Below are 19,388 nucleotides of genomic sequence, written 5' to 3'. Positions count from 1 at the left end.
TTGATAGCAGCCATTCTTTGTGGGGTGAGGTGGAATCTTAGTGTTGTTTTCATCTGCATCTCTCGAATGACCAGTGATGTGGAACATTTTTTCATATATTTTCTTGCTGCTTTCACTTCTTTGTATGAGAAATGTCTGTTCATTTCGGATGCCCATTTTTGGATCGGGTCTTTATATTTGGGGGGACTGATTGTTTTGAGTTCTTTATATATCCTTGATAATAGTCCTTTGTCTGAGGTACAGCTGGTAAAAATTTTTTCCCACATTGTAGATTGTCTCTTAGTTCCGATTGACTATTGATACAGCAAAAATTACTCATGTGGTTACGTAGGACCCAGAATCCAATCTTAGAAATAATTTTTTAATGACTTTACTAAGTAGATGTATAACCCAAGTTTTCACCATGCAAAAGTTGGTGATGGGGAAAGAATAAACTTTCCTGAGTAACCATATTATAATACATAAAATGCCTGCTCTCTGGAAATAGTGACAGGTCTTACAAAGAAATGAGAAACTTTGGCCTATTCACTGGTGGTTCAGGGAGAGTGGAGAAAATGGAAGAAAGGAATCCAGAGGAACTGACCCTGAAAAATGCAGATACTGGCCATTGTACCAGTCTTGAGGACAGGACAATTGAAGTTGTATAGAGAAGAGACAGAAAAAAGAACCAAGAAAAAGTAACAGAGACTACAGGGTTTGCAGGATACGATCATGGGTATCAAAATATGCACTATGGGAAGTACAGAAAAACACATAAGGATAAATATGAACTTTCTAAGGTATATTGTTTCAAATTTCCAATTTTCAGGGAAGACTTCACTTTATACATCCAAGAAGCTTAATGATCTCTATTTAGGATGAACTCAAAGAAATCTACAATGAGACAGATTAAAATAAAATTTCCAAAGCCATGTAATTTCTGGTACCATGTAACAGGAGTGTTTTGCATTGAGTGCTTTTCCTAACAATGTATGTCAAGATTTGTTCTGATCTTCACATATTTCCACTTACTGAGTGTTAGAATCATTGTCTTCTGATAAGTTAGATTTGGTAAGAATTTAAATTTTACCTTAATTTCCCACGATATCTTTCACTCAATGGGAAGATGACATCAGCTGAGGACATCCTGGTTCTTTGAAAACAGAGTTCTAATAAAAAATGAGGTTTCACGTGGGGGAAGGAAAATTTCCATATTAGCCTGCTTTCTTTTCCCCCTCTACTATTGTAAGAATGCTTTGCCCACCTCACCATCCTCAAAACATAAGATCCTTATTATCATAAGATCCTCATCTACATAGGTTACCGCCACCCTCTGAGTCACCTAATGCACCCACTTATTATTGTGTGCACCCAATTAATAGTAGCTAGATTAAAGTATCCTTTCACTGTCTATTCTGGCATTGATGTCCCATTCTACCTTTTACTTGAAATTGTTTCTTTTTGTTTTTTTAGTTGTCAATACACCCCTCTCTAGGCAGATCAGAGGACTGATCAGCCTCCAGTATATAGGGGCTAAATATCTTGGATAATTATGAAATCTCCATTTTTTTTATTAGGGACATTTATTGAGAGAAAGATAACTTCTGTCTAAAAGAGATAGGGAGAGTAGTGGGTTGCCTGCTCAACCAAATTCTCAATGGTGTTTTATGGGACAAGGCCATGTTGTGAGGTGGATTCAAGGTTGGACAAAACTGTAGTCAAGTAGTAAGATTACAGGTACAGTCACTTAAGTAATATTTGATCCAATGAGAAATCAGAAAGTGGATATACTATGAGCAACCAGGAAGATTATGAGAAGTATAGTTGCTTGGGTAACATTGATCAAATGGGCATCCAATGAGGAAAGAAGTCATGTAGCAAGAGTACAAGGCATGAGCATGGATTTTCAGTGGAAAGCAGTTGGTCAGGGATTTTTCATTGAAGATCTTTGTCCCCTATCCAGGTGATTGATATCTATTTAGGACATCAGTAACTGTTATTCATCCTTAGCAGAAGCATGTGATTTCTGTTTTAAAATGCTGGCTCTCAGTGAATGCGTGTTGTTTTTCCTCCATGTTCGTTCTTCTACTGTCCTCAATGTTAGCTCCTCATGTGGTGGCTCTGTCTAACTGCCTACAAGATATCTAATAAACTTGCCTATCTGTAATATTCCCCCCTTTGAAAAAGTTTCCCTCACTGCTCTGAGGGGGCAAGGGTGAGGAGTCTTTTGGCTACTTCTGGCTGAAGATGCCTGTAGTTGTGGTCAGTAGTCAGAGTTACTCTACAGAGGGTCTACCTATTGGCCTTCAATAGGTGCAGGCATTGCCATATTGGTTAGGTGTCTAGCTTTGAATGTGAAGAAGACAAAGCCAAAGAAACAGTTAAGACTACATGGGCCTAATTATAAGGTCAGTAAGATTTTATGGCCAACAAGGGTTTCCACCAGGAGGAACTAGTAATAGCCTTCCACAAAGAGTATAAGAAAAAGGTTCAGAGGTTCAGAATCTGACATAGAAATCATATTGTGTAATTTAGCAGATGTAAGCTGTTTAAAGGTCTATCTGGTGGATTCCAGTAAAAGAAGTCTGGCACATATGTTATTGGTTTCATTTGCATGACTGCTTGGAGTTTGGCAGCCTTTAGGCAAGAATGAACAAAATCTTTAAAAATTTTGAGCATGTTTAGTCTAAGCATGAGCACACAAGAATGGAAGGGCAGGTTGGGGAAAAAGTCACACTTAGGAATTGAAATAGTGATTGTAACATGCTGGCTCTTAGATTTTTTCATTGTAGATATTATCTATAAGTCTGATACTTTGTCATAAGTCTCTCTAGATTTAGGTGTATGAAAATAGAGGAAATTTAAAGAATAAAGTTAGCTAAGAAATTTGAAATCTCTACTAGATTTTATAGATTCTATCATTGTTTCCTAATGATCCATAACCATGGTCAGCTCCTTGTATAGCTGGAAACTGCCAGAGGGGTTACCAATTGAATCCCCCTTTTATATCTGTCTTCTGAAATTAATAAAACTAAATGTACCTTTAGTTATAGACTTCAATTCCATCGTAACCATGGATTTTTTGACAGAAAATAAAGAAATATAATGGCAAGTCTAGGTTAATGCTTGAAGAGCTTCTACAGTTCTTAAATACATTAGACAAGCCTTCATATGATGATTAAGTAGTTAAAATGCTACCTATTGTATATTAAATACTTCTAATGATTGCATCTGGATTAAAGTTATAAATCTGTGAAGAAGGGGGCTTTCAATGTGCACTGACAGACCCTCACATCTACTACTATGAACCAGCAGGGATTTCCCCCTTACTACAAAGAGATCAAGTGCATGGGCATGCTTTATATTTCATTTATACATCCCCCGACACACACGGCATCTACTGTATCAGTAAGATACGTGAGTACATGCTCATTTAAAAAGTTGAAGCTTATTTTACAAATTCAAAGTAGTTTAATTTTTCTACAAAGCTCTTGAGGAAAATAAAAGTTCTAGTGTAACAATTACTAAAGTTACAGTAAAGACAGCAATACTTTTTCTTCTTTTTTAAAAAGATTCTTCTTGTTAAAGAGTAAGTACCCTTCTGGGGGGAAGTTGGCAGGGGGACTCAGGGGCAGTGTTGGTGGTGAAGGAAGGACATGCAAAAAGTATGTATGTCACTAATAACTTAGTTTTACTTAGGTTTCTACTCATGAAACACTTTTAAATACAAGGCAACCTTTTTACATTACAACAAAATTACAACTGAATCTTGATTTACTGCTAAAAGCAATATATGCAGTTATGTATAATCTATGGATACAACTGCATTCATGGGAGGACAGCAAAACTAGACTCAAAGCAGAATATAGCAGAAAAGAAACAATACTTAAACATTTTCCATGAATGGGTTACACAGTATTTTATATATAATTCCAAGTAGTGCTTCTGGTATTCAGTAACGTGAAGCAAAGGACTGTCTGATCAATGTTTTCGAGGGTGAATTTTAGAAATGGGAGGAAAACTGGTTGTAAAACCATACTGTTTCAATTTAAGAACAGAAACAGTTTAATTATGTAAAAGAAGTGTGTTAGCTTAAGATAGGACTGAGATAAATGTCAATTCAGTAATTTTAAAAATCCTCTTGGGCAAATAGTTCTGAACATGCTTTTTTCTTAAGCATAAAAGCAGAAGTAAATCTCCTTATAAATCTATTGCACTATGCACATTTAATGAACACATACATTTTATGTCTTACCTACTAACAAAATATATCATTGGGCTATTTATATTTTAGAAAAATAGACTAAGGTGGTCTTTTTGGCCTTTCTTCTACAATGCCAAAAAGTAAAACTACTCTGTTTGTACTTCTGCTCAAACAGAAGAAACACTAGTATGTTTACTTGGCAATTCATTTTACTTTTTTTAAGTTTGTTTTACTGACTATGAAAATACGTAATTTTACTCCGGGTCATGAGTGAAAATTCATGAACATTTTCAAGCAGTGGCAAATACAGCTTTAGTTTTAAATATAATACTTGTCTAAGATTTTGAAGATAAAAATAGTGATTCAGTTATGGTCAATCATTCATGTGTAGACAAGTCTATTTCTTAACCATTTTATTAGAGACAAAGAATTACTCTTTAAAAATAAATTTTCTCATAAAACAGAACAGCAGTAACTGAACCATCATTTTAAATGAGCATTTTGGAAAACACATTCCTCCCTATACAAATATGACATTTTGGTTCATTCTATGAAGAACAAATCTGATGAAAGTGTATTATGATATCCTCAGGTAATTGTCATAATACTGAAAATGCATAATTTTGGAATTTTAAAATGTTTAGGTCTCAGTAACATTATAAGAAAAATGTTAAGCACTTAGCATTTAGTAATTTTAAATGGCACCATGTTAAAAAATAATTACTCAAACCTCAAATGGGAAAACAGAATCCCACACTAGATTTTGAGGTGCACTATAGAACTTTAATTATGAGTGGAGGGGAAAAAAGGATGAATGTTGTTCTTTCTTCCTAATTTCTTAATTGTAGAAAAGCATTTAAGTTTTTGTGCATGGGAAAAAAATTTTAAAATGCATATTCTCATAGAAAAACTGAGGTAACTAAGAAAATACAGATAACAAGGGATTTTGATTTATGAATCTAAGTTTAGCAAGGATTCTGATTCAAAATTTTAAAATAAGCAAAACTATCATAACTGCATTTTAACATTCAATAAAGCTAGAATAGAGATAAATATTAGAAAAATGCAATTCATGAAAAAATTGGCAAATATATTAGCCTCCATATACAGACAAACTTTTCATCTAAAACAATTTTATGGGGGGTACTGGGGATCAAACTCTGGCCCATGTGCTTGTGAGGCAGATGCAGAACCACTGAGCTAAATCTCTGGCCCAAAACTTTTTATTTTAAATTCAGAAAGACAGATATTCTGTTTCATAGTACTTTTAAAGTGGAAAAGCAAGCAGAAGATTAGCAAGTTTTTGTATCATTGTCCTTCAAAGTACTTTATACAAATATATAAAGCTAAGCTATAAAGAAATCAAGTTTTTGAAGTGAACTGAAAAAAATTATTATGATAAATCTGTTATTACAGAGTGGATGTCCAGCAATATGTAATTTCATGATAGTAACAATCTGCGAATATACATTTTCAATCTATGAAATTATTATTCTAACCTTAGAGGCAACCAGTTGTTCTAAAAACACATGTTTATGTGAGGGGTGTTGATTCTTTATAATTCTTTGTATAAATTTCTCCTTTACTTTCTGAAATCCTTGTTTAAATCTTCATTATTTAAAATTATAACATTTTATTTTCAGTATGAAATTGTGTTTTCATATATTTTCATGGTTAGTAACATGACTTTCATTATTTAGATCAGCATATCTCCATTTTTTCACATCTTTATTTTCTTCATTGTCAATATTACAATTGAGACATTAAATGTATTGTATTAAAATTGATTTTTTATTGACATGAGTATTATTATCATCTCTCTAGTCATTTCTTGATTTCACACATTATAGACAAGAGAAAAATCTTGTCTCCCACAATATTTTGTTAAATCCTTATGTATGTTCTATTTCTTTCCTACTCATTTTTTCTGCCAAATTGCTATTGAATTATGATGTAAAATTTATAATAATAACACACACATGAGATTTGTTAAATAAAATATTTTACAATTCTCATAACTTTTTCAATTATAGGATCAAATATTTACCTTGAAAATCAAAGTAATAAGTGAAATTCAATTGTGATCCTCCCAATAATTTGAAGGATAATTGCTATTTCGATAAACATTGTTTTTGAGAAAGAATGATTTTTCTAGAAATAATTTGCTAGTAAGAAGAGAATATTAAATCTGCAGCTTTCTTTTTCTGTCTTTGGTTATGTTTGATTAAGAATGAATTGCCTATCACATACTCAGATGGAACATACTAGTTGAAAAACACCAGAGTTTTGGTATATATATATTATGTAGGTATAAAAATTATAGAGATATATGTGCACCCATGTTCATAGTGGCACAATTTGTAATAGCAAAATTTGGAAACAATGCAATTGCCCATCAAGCAGAAACTGGATAAATAAGATTTTTTTTAATAAAATGGAGTACTACTCAGCCATAAATAATGAGAAACTAGAGATATTTATAGCTAAATGGATGCACATTGAGGCCATAGTCTTAAGTGAAATAAATAGGACACACATGTAAATATCAAATAGTTTCTCTGGTGAGAGAAAGTGAAAGTGCATATAAGGGTCAAAATGTATAATCAATGATGTGAAATAGGAAGAAAAGGCCTAAAGGAATAGGGGAGCAGGGAAGGGTAGGGAAAAGGAAAGAAGGGACAGGAATAAATATGAGAAAAGGAAAAAAATGGAAATAAAGTCTTTGTAAATAGGGGAGGTTGGAGGGAGTGAAGGGAGGGTGGGGGATTGGGGAAAAAATAAGAAACAAGATACATCAAGTCAAGGTACAAGATCTTAATGATGAATGTTATTATATTGTATATCTAAAATGTACCAATAAACTTAATGAGTAAAAAATTTATTGCAAGAGCAAAGCAGTAAATGTCACAATCCTAAATTTAAAGTTTTATTATAAAGTTAAAGTGATCCTAAAAAGTGTATGGTATCGGCACAAAAATACATATGTGAATCAATGGAACAGAAGAGAGGATGCAGAAACAACACCAGATACATTCAGCCATCTGATCTTTGAAAAATGGGCAAAAAATATACACTGGAGCAAAGATAGCCTCTTTAACAAATAGTGCTGGGAAAACTGGCTATCCACATGCAGAAGATTAAGGTAGGACCCATGTGTCACCACTGAAATCAGAATGAACAAAATCTAAATATTAAAACAAACCCAATCTGCTGGAAGATATTATAGGCAAATGTCTTAAAAACATTGGCATAGGCAAGGACTTTCTGAGCACAACATCAATTACACAAGGAACATCCAGAATCAACAAATGAAGTCATATTAAACTAAAAATTTCACAGCAAAAGAAATAACCAACAGAACAAAGAAAAAGCTTATAGAATGGGGAAAAATTTTGCAGTCTACTCCTTGGACAGAAGACTAGTATCTCAAATATACTGTTACAGTCAGTATTTGTAAGAGAAACAGGTTTAATGCAGAGCACAGAAATTTACAAAATTAGTGGACAATATCCACCCACACAGTCAAATGTAGAAGAGTGCAAGAGATCTGTCTGTGCTGGAAATCTGAAGAATCCAGCCAAAGGCCTTGAGCTGAGCCAAAAGCTTTGAGGTGAGGTCGCATATGAGTCTAAATCAGGGGGCTGGGGAATCTGTGATGGGAAACTGACAGGTCTATGTGGGACACCTCAAAGGCTGGTGCTTGGAAGCTGATGAATCAGCACCAAAGAGGTGACAGCTGAGGGAAGGTGAGGACCGGAATTCGAGTAGCCATCCTTGGCAAAGGCGAAGACCAGAGCTCAGCCAAAGAGAACAGCCCAAGCCCCTCTAAAGAGAAAGCAGCTGGAGTGCAGCTCTTCCAATGAAGCAGCAGCTGAGATCTTTCCCTCCATTTTTCTTTTTATACTGCTCCAATAGCAAGCCTGCTTAAGTGGGTCTTCTGTGCCCAGAACAATGCTGACTCAGGTAAGCTGGATGTTCCTCACTCAGTCGACAATTAGTCATTAACCAAAACAGCACAAATAGAACAACAACAGAATATTAGAGTCCCTCAAATAAAAGAACCAATCAAAAAAATGTGCAGCTGAAATGGGCATTCCTCAGAATTACAAATGGCTAATGAATATATTAAAAATTCAACATTTCTGTCCATCAAATTCAAATTAAAACAGCACTGAGATTCCATCAAGAAGTAAATGGCTAAATAAATTGTGGTACCAGTTAATAAGCCATAAAAACCGACTATTCATAAAACCAATAGCATCAATGAATGTCAAAATAAATAAAAGACGTCTAGATAAAAAGAATTATGTTTTCTCCTTCTTTTCTCATTTTTTTCTTTCCCTTTTCCTCATCCCCCAGTTCCCCTTCCCCTTTGAACATTTTCTTCCTAGGAATGGAGGCATGGAATGGAGAGAAGGGGAATGGAACCAAGAACCAAGAACCAAGAAATATTATGTACAGGTACAAAATCACAATGAAGAATATGATCATAATGTATACCTAAATGTACCAACAAACTTAATGAATAAGAAAAGAATACTGCGCTATTCTATCATTCTGCCAACTTATAACTTTGAAAGATTTTTGTTGTTGTTGTTGAGGATGTCCTGTTACTAATTTGGTGATCGGCAGGTGAATAAGCTATGCCATTTCTCCATTACACTCCCTTTCTTTGTGATGATCAGGTCAATACTGCTACTTTGATCATGAGGAAAGAGGGCAGAGCAAAACACCAGCAAATCACAGCTCTCCAGCACCCAGAATAGAGACACCTGAAAAAAAAAGTTAGTAGTGAAAGAGAAGTAGCACTCTAGGAATCAATGAATTGCTGATGGGAAAGGCAGAAATTACAAAAAATCTGCAGCAACTGAAGACAACACAGAGAAAAGAGCGAAGTTATATGGAATGTTAACTTCTGCTCCCATGGAGGAGGAACTCTTTGTGCAAACACAAAGTAAGCCCACAGGGATTAGGGCAGCCCTAAGGATAATGCACAGGCAACACTAGCTCCTCCAATATCCATGATAATTTAGGCTGAAAACACACTGTTTTGTTTTACTCAAAAAGTGGCTACTTCCATATGACATACTAGCCTTGGTGAAAAAAATAACCAGAAAACATTTTGGGAAGGGTCTTTTGTTTAAGACTGAGCTACTTAGGGATTTAGAAGATACAGAACAATCCCACTTTAGAGGTTTGGGGTCTTCCTTCTGCCAGAGACTGGATGGGAGATGATCACAAGAGACCATCATGGAGGGAGTGAAAGCTAATCTCAGAGCCATGAGAGAAGTGAAAGTTGTGATAATCTCTGGCTGAGGACATAGTGGCCCTGCTATCCATGGTGAGAAGCCAGTTCTTTGTAGGTTTTGGAGAAGGTTGTGTCTGAAACTGCTGGGATTCAGCCCAGCAGATTGCTTGGCCCCCCTCACTACCTATTTTAAGATTGAACTCAGTGGAAATTTGCTTTCCCATTCTGTCAACTTGATCAAAGATAGACCACAGCTTGGATGGTTGCTATATTCTGGAATATATGGATACAGTACAAGGGTTTTCACCACACACAAAAATGTTAAGTATGTGAGCTATTACATATGTTAATTATCTCAGTTTAGCTATACATATTTCCAAACATGTTTGGATAAGATAAATATACACTTTGCACTTTCCAATTAAAAAATTTGAAAGTTTAAAATCTCTAACTACCCAAATAATAAATGTACTAAAAACATGACCTGGGGTTTTCCAAAGAAGGCACACAAATGTCCTCAGGTATAGGGGGAGTCAGTATCATGTAGTCTTCAGGGAAACCCAAATCAAATATATAATGAGCCATCATCATCGTGTATCTGGCAGGACAGTTATTATGAAGAATAAATATTGGTAAAGTATACAAATTAGAACACTTGTGGGGGGCATGAATATACAATTATGTGGCTACTCTGAAAAATAGTATGGAGCCTTCTCAAATAAAAAAAAAAAGAATCAAACTACCATGTGGCTCAGCTATTCCATTTCTAATACTTCATCTAGAAGAATGAAAGGTGGGATTATGTTAGTACTCTCATATTTATTGCAGTACTCTTTAAAATAGTTAAGAGAAAGAAGTATCCACTGATGGAATAGGTGAAGAAAATGAGGCTTATATTTACAGTGGAATATTATTCATCCTCACAAGGGAAGGAATTCCTGCAAGATGAGACAAAGATGAAAGGTGGATCTTGATCACATCATCCAGAGTGAAATAAGTCAGCCTCAGAAGGACATACACTGCATTTTACTTTCAAGAGATTTCTAAGCGAGTCAAACTCATAATATTGTAGAGTATAAATCTGATTGTCAAATACTGAGGTAAGGGTGAAATGGGAAATTGCTACTAAATAGTCACACAATTTTAGTTATTCAAGATAAGTTCTGGAGTTCTTTATATATTCTAGATAATAGTCTTTTGTCTGAGGAGCATCTGGTAAAATTTTTTCCCCACATTTTAGGTTGTCTTTTAGATCTGTTGGTGGTTTCTTTTGCAGTGCAGAAGATTTTTAATAAAATGAGATCCAAGTTGTTGATTATTTCTGCTAGTTCCTGTGCTGCTGAGGATTTGTTCATAAAGTCTGTTACTATGCCAATGTCTGTAAGAGCTCTGCGTAACTTATCTTCCAGCAAATTTAGCGACTGTTTTTTTAATATTTAGATCTTTAATCCACTTGGATTTTAATTTAGTGCATGGTGAAAGATAAGGGTCTAGTTTTACAGTCACCCCAATATAAAGACCCGATTCAAAAATGGAAATCTGAAATGAACAGACATTTCTCAGACAAAGAGGTAAAAGCAGCAAGTAAATATATGAAAAAATATTCCACATCACTGGTCATTCGAGAGATGCAGATGAAAACATTACTGAGATTCCACCTCAAAGCACAAAGAATGGCTGCTATCAAGAAATCAATCAATAACAAATGTTGGCGGTGTTGTGGGGAGAAAGGAACCCTTCTCCATTGTTGGTGGGATGCAGAATGGTGCAACCACTATGGAAATCAACATGGAGATACCTCAAAGAGCTGGGACTACAGTTTCCAGTTGACCAGCCATCCCTCTGCTGGTTATCTTTCCAAAAGAATTAAAAGAATAATATCACAGTGATATATGCACACCTATATTTATAATGGTATAGTTTGTAATAGCTAAAACTTGGAAACAGCCCATTTGCCCATTAGTTGGAGACTGGATAATTGGATAATTGGATAGTTGGAGATGTGGATTTCTATAAAATGGAATGCTACTCAGCCATAAAGAAAAACTAGACTCATTTATAGGAAAATGGATACATATTGAGGATACGCTCCTAAGTGAAATAGATAAGTCACACATGTATAAATACTGAATACTTTCTCTGCTGTGGAAAACTATAATGGTACATAAGATCCTAATGGTATAATTGACAATGTGAAATAGGAACAAAAGGGATAAAAGTGTAGGGGAAGCGGGAAGGATAGGGAAAAGGAAATAAGGGAAAAGAAAGAAAACATGAGAAAATGAAAAAATGGAAATAAAGTATTTATAAATAGGGAAGGTAGGAGGGGGTGAAAGGAGGGCAGGGGTAAAGGGAAAAAATGAGAATGAAGGCCTGTCATGTAAAGGTACAAGATCCCAATGATGAATGTAACTGTACTGTATACTAAAATGTACCAATAAACTCAATGAGGAAAAAATAAGATAAATTCTGGAGATCCACTGTACAATGGTATTGTACCTATAATTAATAACACTGTATTGCACATTTAAAATTTAAGTAGCTAGATCTCAAAGTAAATGTACTTAGCACAATAAAATAAAGTTTTATTGTTGTTGTTTTATATCATAGCAAGGAGAGCATAAGTAAAAGAAAACAATTTTATGTGACAACATAATTTTCAACTTTTTTGCAAACAAAATTTTTATACTCAGCCATAAAGAATGACAAACTAGAATCATTCATAGGAAAATGGATGTATATTGAGGCCATACTCTTAAGTGAAATAAATAAGACACACATGTAAATACCAAATAGTTTCTCTGGTGTGAAAAAGCAAAAGTGTTAATAAGATCTAAATTGTATAACTGACGATGTGAAATAGGAAGAAGAGGGCTAAAGGTGTGGGGGAAGTGGGAAGGGTAGGGGAAAGGAAATAAGGGAAAAGAAAAAATATGAGAAAAAAAATGGAAACAAAGTTTTTGTAAAGAGGGAAGGGTGGAGGGGGTGAAGGGAGGGCAGGTGTATGGGAAAAAATGAGAACCAAGATCTGTCATGTAAAAGTACAAGATCCCAATGATGAACATTACCGTGCTGTGTACTTAAAAAGTACCAATAAACTCAATGAAAAAAAATTTGTGCCATGTTGACAGCTTTTACAGATGGATATTTTAAAAATTTTGGTACTGGGGATAAAACTTGGGACCTTGCACTTGGGAGGTAGGCAGCAGCTCCCCTGAGCTAAATCCCTAGCCCTACACATGGATTTTTTAAGTGACCAATAGAAAATTGGTTGGGAGTAATAGTCAAGTATTGTTTTAAATGATATAGAAAAGTAATACTTAATAAAATAACATTTTTTCCTCATCCACCAGATGATAAATGTAAATTAAAACTACAGTGATATATCACTTTTTCCTCTGAATTATTGACTAAAATACCAAAATGTGACAGCATTGTTTGATAATGAAGCTCTGGAGGTTTCCTTACTAATATATTGATGTGAGAGTATAAAGCAAGATGACCCTAGTGGGAGATTTGGTAAAGTTTAGTAAAATCACATATATATGCATATTAAATGACCAGAAAGGACACCATGACAAAAAATAGTAAATAACAATTCATGTATCTATTATACACTTAGTTGTAACAGCAAGAGGAGAAGAAAAAAACACTCATCTTTAGAGAGAATTTTGAATGAATTTCAATATATTTTTAAAAGAACTATAGTGTTGCCCCCAGGATATACACTGATTTAAAAATATATTAATTTGTATATGTAATTTATATGATTTTAAAATGATTAATCAGGAAAGATAAGTTATACATAAATAAGATATGCCTATAGAGAAGGAAGGAAACACCAATATTTAACATAGATTTTAAAAAAAAATCTTCGGCAGGTTGAAATTCAGTTTTTCCAACACCATTTATTAAAGAGGCTATCTTTCCTCCAGTGAGGATGGTCAGCTCCTTTGTCAAAGATGGGGAAGCTGAGTACATCTGGAGTTGTTTTTGTATCTTCCCGTCTGTTCCACTGATCCTCAGGTCTGTTTCTTTGTCAGTATCATACTGTTTCTATCACAGTGGCTTTGTAGTATAGTTTCAAATTGGGGATAGTTATACTCACTGTCATATCTCTGTTGCCTAGGATGGCTTTTGATAGTCTAGATCTCTTCTGATTCCAAATGAAGTTCTGGATTATTTTTTCTGTTTCTGTGAAATATAGTGTGGGAATTTCCATCAGCATTGCATTCAGTCTGTATATCAGTTTTAGTAGTATGGCCATTTTCACTATGTTGATTCTTCCTACCCAGGAGCAAAGGATGTCTTTCCATTCTCTTATATCCTCTTCTGTCTCTTTTTTCAGAGTGCTGTAGTTTTCAGTGTAGAGGTTTTTCACTTCTTTCATTAGATTGATTCCTAGATGCTTCATTTTTGGGGATGCTATTGTGAAAAGAATTATTTCCCTAATTTCTCTCTCAGCGACTCTGTTATTTGTGTACAAGAAGGTTATTGACTTTTGGGTGTTGACCTTGTATCCAGCTACTCTGGCAAAAGTGTCGAGGTCTAGAAGTCTTTTGGTGGAATTTTTTTGGTCTTCAGTGTAGACAACATCAGCAACATTCTGATTTTAAACCTAAATGTGCATAAATCTCTAAATTTAAGCGCAGCAATTGGAGGAACTCATCAGGTTAAGAAGACTAGAGAGTGGTGTCCAGGGAGGCGCTGCTGCACTTTGGCCTTTCTGAGTGATACACTTCATATGAGTTGGGCTTTTGTGATGAAAATAGATCCCAATGATGAATGTAACTGTACTGTATACCTAAAATGTACCAATAAACTCAATGAGGAAAAAAATTAAAAAAATAAATAAAGGAAATAAGATCATTGTACTACAAAAAAATGGGTAGCGGACTAAGAGATGGAGGGAGGAAGGAAAAAGGGAGGGAAAGAGAATGTAAAAAATTAATATGTGGATGTGTATATATCAATAAACTTACCAATAAAAATTGAAAAAGAAAATATAACATCGCTTTTACTATTTCCAGAAAATTGTTCAATAAAAAATAAGTGAACAAGATATCACTCCCTGTGTTATGGGGCCACATCTGCCAAAATGCTTACTGAGCACTCTTTAGAGCAGTAAAATAATTCTTAAAAAAAAAGTATCCCAACCATGATATAGTTCTGTAAGAGTGACTATATTACTATTCCTTGCATAGGATATACTTATATCAAAGCATTACTATACCTTAAATATATATAATTTAAAAATCATACTTTAATAACACTGGGAAAAATAAAAATGATTTGATTATGTAAATTCACTGTGCTTTATATACCAAGTACGTTGGATTTTATCAAAATACATAACATTCATTTTGCATTTAAAATTATTACAAGATTATAGGTATTATTGCTTTATATAATTTTATATAAAATATATTATAATCAAATTACATCTATTTTATTACCAAAATATAAGGAAAATCACATGAGAGAATGGTTATAAAATACCATTTAGAATGCCATATAAATAAAAATCATTTTATGATATTTCTTATTAAATTTTTAAAAGAGGATAAATAAATATAAAGGCCAAGATGAATAACAGCATGGGCTAAAATGACAGGACAATTAAATATTGCATTTTTTAATGCGAATAAAATAACAATCTACATAAAACATTTTTAAAAAATTGTGAACAGAATGTGTACATTATAGTATTCATTCTGTAGCATTACAGAATAATGTTTTACTTCCCGATGCTATAAAACCAAATGTAGAGTATGGATAAACATTGAAAAAAAAAGTATTGTAGAAAATTTTTGTTTCACAATTATGCATAAATAGTAATTAGATTAAGATTTTCAGTTTTGAGACAAAGTAGATTTTATAATTAATTTTATTACTTATGAAATATTCATAATTAAATATTCAATTAATGGAAGTAAATATTTTGTACAAGATGACATTGCAGGTTCTGTGTGGATTACAAAGATGAGTGTAACCATTCTCAAGGGGTAGTACAACAGAGAGGATTTAGGAGGTGCTGAGATACCTAAGGATGGCTTTGAGAAATCCCTCTTGGTCTACAGGACAGCAGAGATGCGGCTTGGACTTTGTCTCTTCTCAGGAGACCAAATCTTTGTGAATCAAAACAAGAAAATCTGGAATACTTGAGATACAAATATAACCTCACAGAGCAGGACCCTAATTTAAGCATCTATATTCATAAACCCCATGTTGTCATATCTTTCTCTATCTTTTCTTTGAATATTATTTTCTTAACCTAAGGATATAGAACAGGGAAATAACATATTAATACATAATTTGAAGGCTCCTGACCTTCCATTTTTATTTCCTGAAGTTGTTACCTCCAAACGTCACAAAATAAAGAAAAATAAAATAAAAGTTGATTAATATGAACTTTGCTAGTTTCTGATGGTGAACCAATAAATGAATATATGTTATCCTTCATTGCAGACATTTGACAATCTAAAATACGTAGGTGACCTCTGTCAAGATTTGGCAAACCATATGTAGTCAGGTATTTCTAGTACAGTGTTTGAATAGTTGGAAATTAACCATACATTAAGATGAAAGAGATATGTTGCACTATACATTTGTGAATGCAGGATGAGCGATATTATATAAGGCAAAATTACTAGTGGAGAAAACATTTTCCATAAAGCTTGGTAAATAAAGAAGTATGATGTTCAAGTTGAAAACATACCTGAGCTATAATCCCATTGAAGGAGTGGCTAAAAATCTAAGGTAAGTACTTTTTCCCACTTATTCTTCATAACAAAAAGAAAAATAAATATACACTACATGTCCCCTTCAGCTCAAAAATAAAAATGTCTCAATATACTATATACCTTCTAGCTTATCATAGAGTATATAGGACATTAAAGACTGATGAAATTATAAGTAAGCCATTAAGTGAACATACTGCATGAAATAGTTTCTCTATCTTACTAAATATTGATATGTACTACAGTCTTTCCATATTTCCTTTCTTATATTAAATAAAAATACTGTATATATTGAATATTCTCATTATTTTGAGAATTATTCAAAATATTAATATTGAAAATAAAACTGATGATGAAATTTGTAATATAAATTTTAATTTATTTGATAGGAAAATGATTAATTGGTTTGTTATATCATAAAATAATTATGGCTTATTACCTTAGTTGTGTAATTTTCACCTTCAATTATTGATGCGATTAATGTTTAATTATTGTTTTTAGGTTGTAAGCTTATCTAATGTATCTAATATATACATCATGAAAAAAAGTGCATGCTTCATATGATTCTTTCAGCAAAAACATTTTGTACAAATTGCATATAAAACAAGAATCATTATTTTATTCTCTCTCTCTCAAATGTGGCTTGGCACATAAAAATTTCTTAATTTCTGCTGCTAGATTTAAAATAAGAGGAGTGTTAAATGGATTTCACAGTTATGTATTAAAACATAATGAAAAGAACATATTTAAAATAAAATTGTCACAGTTTGTGGAAAACACTTTAGAACTATATCAGGGAATGATACTGGTTTATATTGAGCTATATTTTTCTTTTACTTTTAATATCTTTTAAAAAGAAAGAAACAGACAGAGACATAGAGAGATGAATCACACAGTGATTACAGAGTTTGTCCTCCTCGGTCTTTCTGATGATCCTGACCTTCAGATCGTAATTTTTTTCTTTTTATTTATCACATATATATTAAGTATCACTGGAAACCTGAGTATCATTACTCTAACTTTGGTGAACCCTCATCTACAGACACCTATGTATTTCTTTCTCCGAAACTTCTCTTTTTTGGAAATCTCATTTACAACTGTATGTATCCCTAGATTTCTTGGAGCAATTATCACCAGGGATAAGACCATTTCTTATAACAACTGTGCAGCCCAACTCTTCTTCTTTATCTTCATGGGAGTGACTGAATTTTATATCCTAACTGCCATGTCCTTTGACCGTTATGTGGCCATCTGCAAGCCCCTGCATTACACAACTATCATGAGCAGGAAGTTGTGCATTCTGCTTGTGCTGTGTGCCTGGCTGGGTGGATTTTTGACCATTTTCCCACCTCTTATGCTTCTTCTCCAGCTGGATTACTGTGCTTCCAATGTCATTGATCACTTTGCATGTGACTATTTTCCCCTGTTACAGCTGTCTTACTCAGACACACAGCTCCTAGAGGTAATTGGTTTCTACTTTGCTTTGGTTACTCTGCTAATCACTTTGGCATTAGTCATTCTATCTTACATGTACATTATCAGAACTATTTTGAAAATTCCAGCTGCCCATCAGAGAAGAAAGGCTTTCTCCACCTGCTCCTCTCACATGATTGTCATTTCCATCTCTTATGGAAGCTGCATATTCATGTATGCTAATCCTTCTGCTAAAGAGAAGGCATCATTGACTAAAGGAGTAGCTATTCTCAACACCTCAGTTGCTCCCATGCTGAATCCCTTCATTTACACTCTCAGGAACCAGCAAGTAAAGGAAGCCTTCAAGGATGTGGTCCACAGAGTAGTGTTTTCTGCGAATAAATAAAATAAATTTTTGTAAGAATAAAGGAAGGCATTAAAAAGCAATTAAATAAAGGTTTGAAATTCCTAAATATCTGTATTAAATATCCAGTTGTCTTACAATTTCTTTACATGGCATGTTAGAAATAGTTTCATATTTTTGCAGTCCATTTCTTCCACTTCTACACCCAAGTATATTGAATGTATTGTTTTTTGAGTTATTTAATAATATAGTAAATTTATTTCCCACACAAAAATTTCTAGAAATGAGATATATTTATTTAATCCATACTATATGGTAAATTATTGTAAAATTGGTTTAATTCTATCAGCCCATAAAATGGCATATCTAAATTTGCATTTCATATGTAACATTTGGATCTTTGTGTAATTTTTGCTATATTTTCAAGATGACCATTAACAATACATTAACAGTTTTAGACTACATTTCCTTATGGTGGCTTATTAAATACAGTCTGTATAGGTAATATGGTTATAGCATTTCATTTTAAAGCTAGAATTCTGTAGTTGGTAAAATTTAAGATGTGCAACTTTTATTTTTTTCTATGGACAAAAATAAAGCAAGAGTGCACTGTAAACATTTTAAGACTCAAGACAAAAAAATTCAATAATCTTTTGGATTGAGTCACTTATAAATAGTTGTACTGTGGGAAATTTCAATTTCAAATGTTCATTTTTCTTTCATGTCTCTAAAGTGATATGATTAGAAAATTTTGTTTAACATTTTATTTCTAAGTTGATAGACTACTATAACCTACAAAAAGAGATGTGAAATGATTTCAAAATTGATAAAAATCTTGTTACTTAGACTTCATATAGTTCAAAGAATTTCTAGTCATTACATCTCAAAAATCTGCTGTTAGCTAGAATCCAAAGCATTGCAATATAAGGAATTAATATCTTAACATCTCTCTAAGGAAATTAATCCTTAGGTTTTGGAAACATTAAAAAAGTAATACATAAAAATAAACTGAATGTTTTCACATAACTTTCACCTTTACTTTTATTTGTTCAACTGTTCATTTAGAAATTCAAAGTTGTGTCCAGTAAAGAAATAATTTAGTGATGGAAAGAATTTGTTCTTGCCCTCATACAGATCTAATTAGGAGAAGAAAAAATTAACTAAGAGTGATCACGATGTGATGTTTTATATCTCTATATACAGTTCATAGTCCTAAATTTATTGAGCTATAATAAACTTGCTCACATCCTTAATAATTTACCAAATTATACCAATAAGTAAAGTAAAAAACTGTTATTTTTGTTTCCTATAAGAGGATAATTGCCATGAGAAAGGGAAGGGTTTTAGCTCAGTGGCACCATGCCTGACCCCAAGCACAAGGTCCTGAATTTGATACCAGGTACAAAAAAAAAAAAAAAAAAAAAAAAAAAAAAAAAAAAA

The 19,388-nt window shown here is 33.3% G+C and overlaps 1 protein-coding gene across 1 annotated transcript; it reads left to right on the top strand.

Annotated features, from left to right (window-relative positions):
* Positions 1 to 17,054: 17,054 nt before the first annotated feature.
* Positions 17,055 to 17,990, top strand: LOC104876623 (olfactory receptor 6C3). The gene has a single exon (XM_010644807.1). It carries the CDS (start codon positions 17,055 to 17,057, stop codon positions 17,988 to 17,990), a length of 936 nt encoding a protein of 311 aa, XP_010643109.1.
* The last annotated feature ends 1,398 nt before the right edge of the window (positions 17,991 to 19,388 follow it).

The sequence above is a fragment of the Fukomys damarensis genome, unplaced genomic scaffold (assembly GCF_012274545.1).
Source record: "Fukomys damarensis isolate Sample0158 unplaced genomic scaffold, DMR_v1.0_HiC HiC_scaffold_15, whole genome shotgun sequence".
Lineage (NCBI taxonomy): Eukaryota > Metazoa > Chordata > Mammalia > Rodentia > Bathyergidae > Fukomys > Fukomys damarensis.
Note: the sequence above shows the minus strand (reverse complement) of the source record. Positions and strands in the feature narration are given on the sequence as shown.

Bases quoted from the DNA above. Each gene is read 5' to 3' on its own strand.
- LOC104876623 (XM_010644807.1), top strand. From the start codon at position 17,055: ATGAATCACACAGTGATTACAGAGTTTGTCCTCCTCGGTCTTTCTGAT.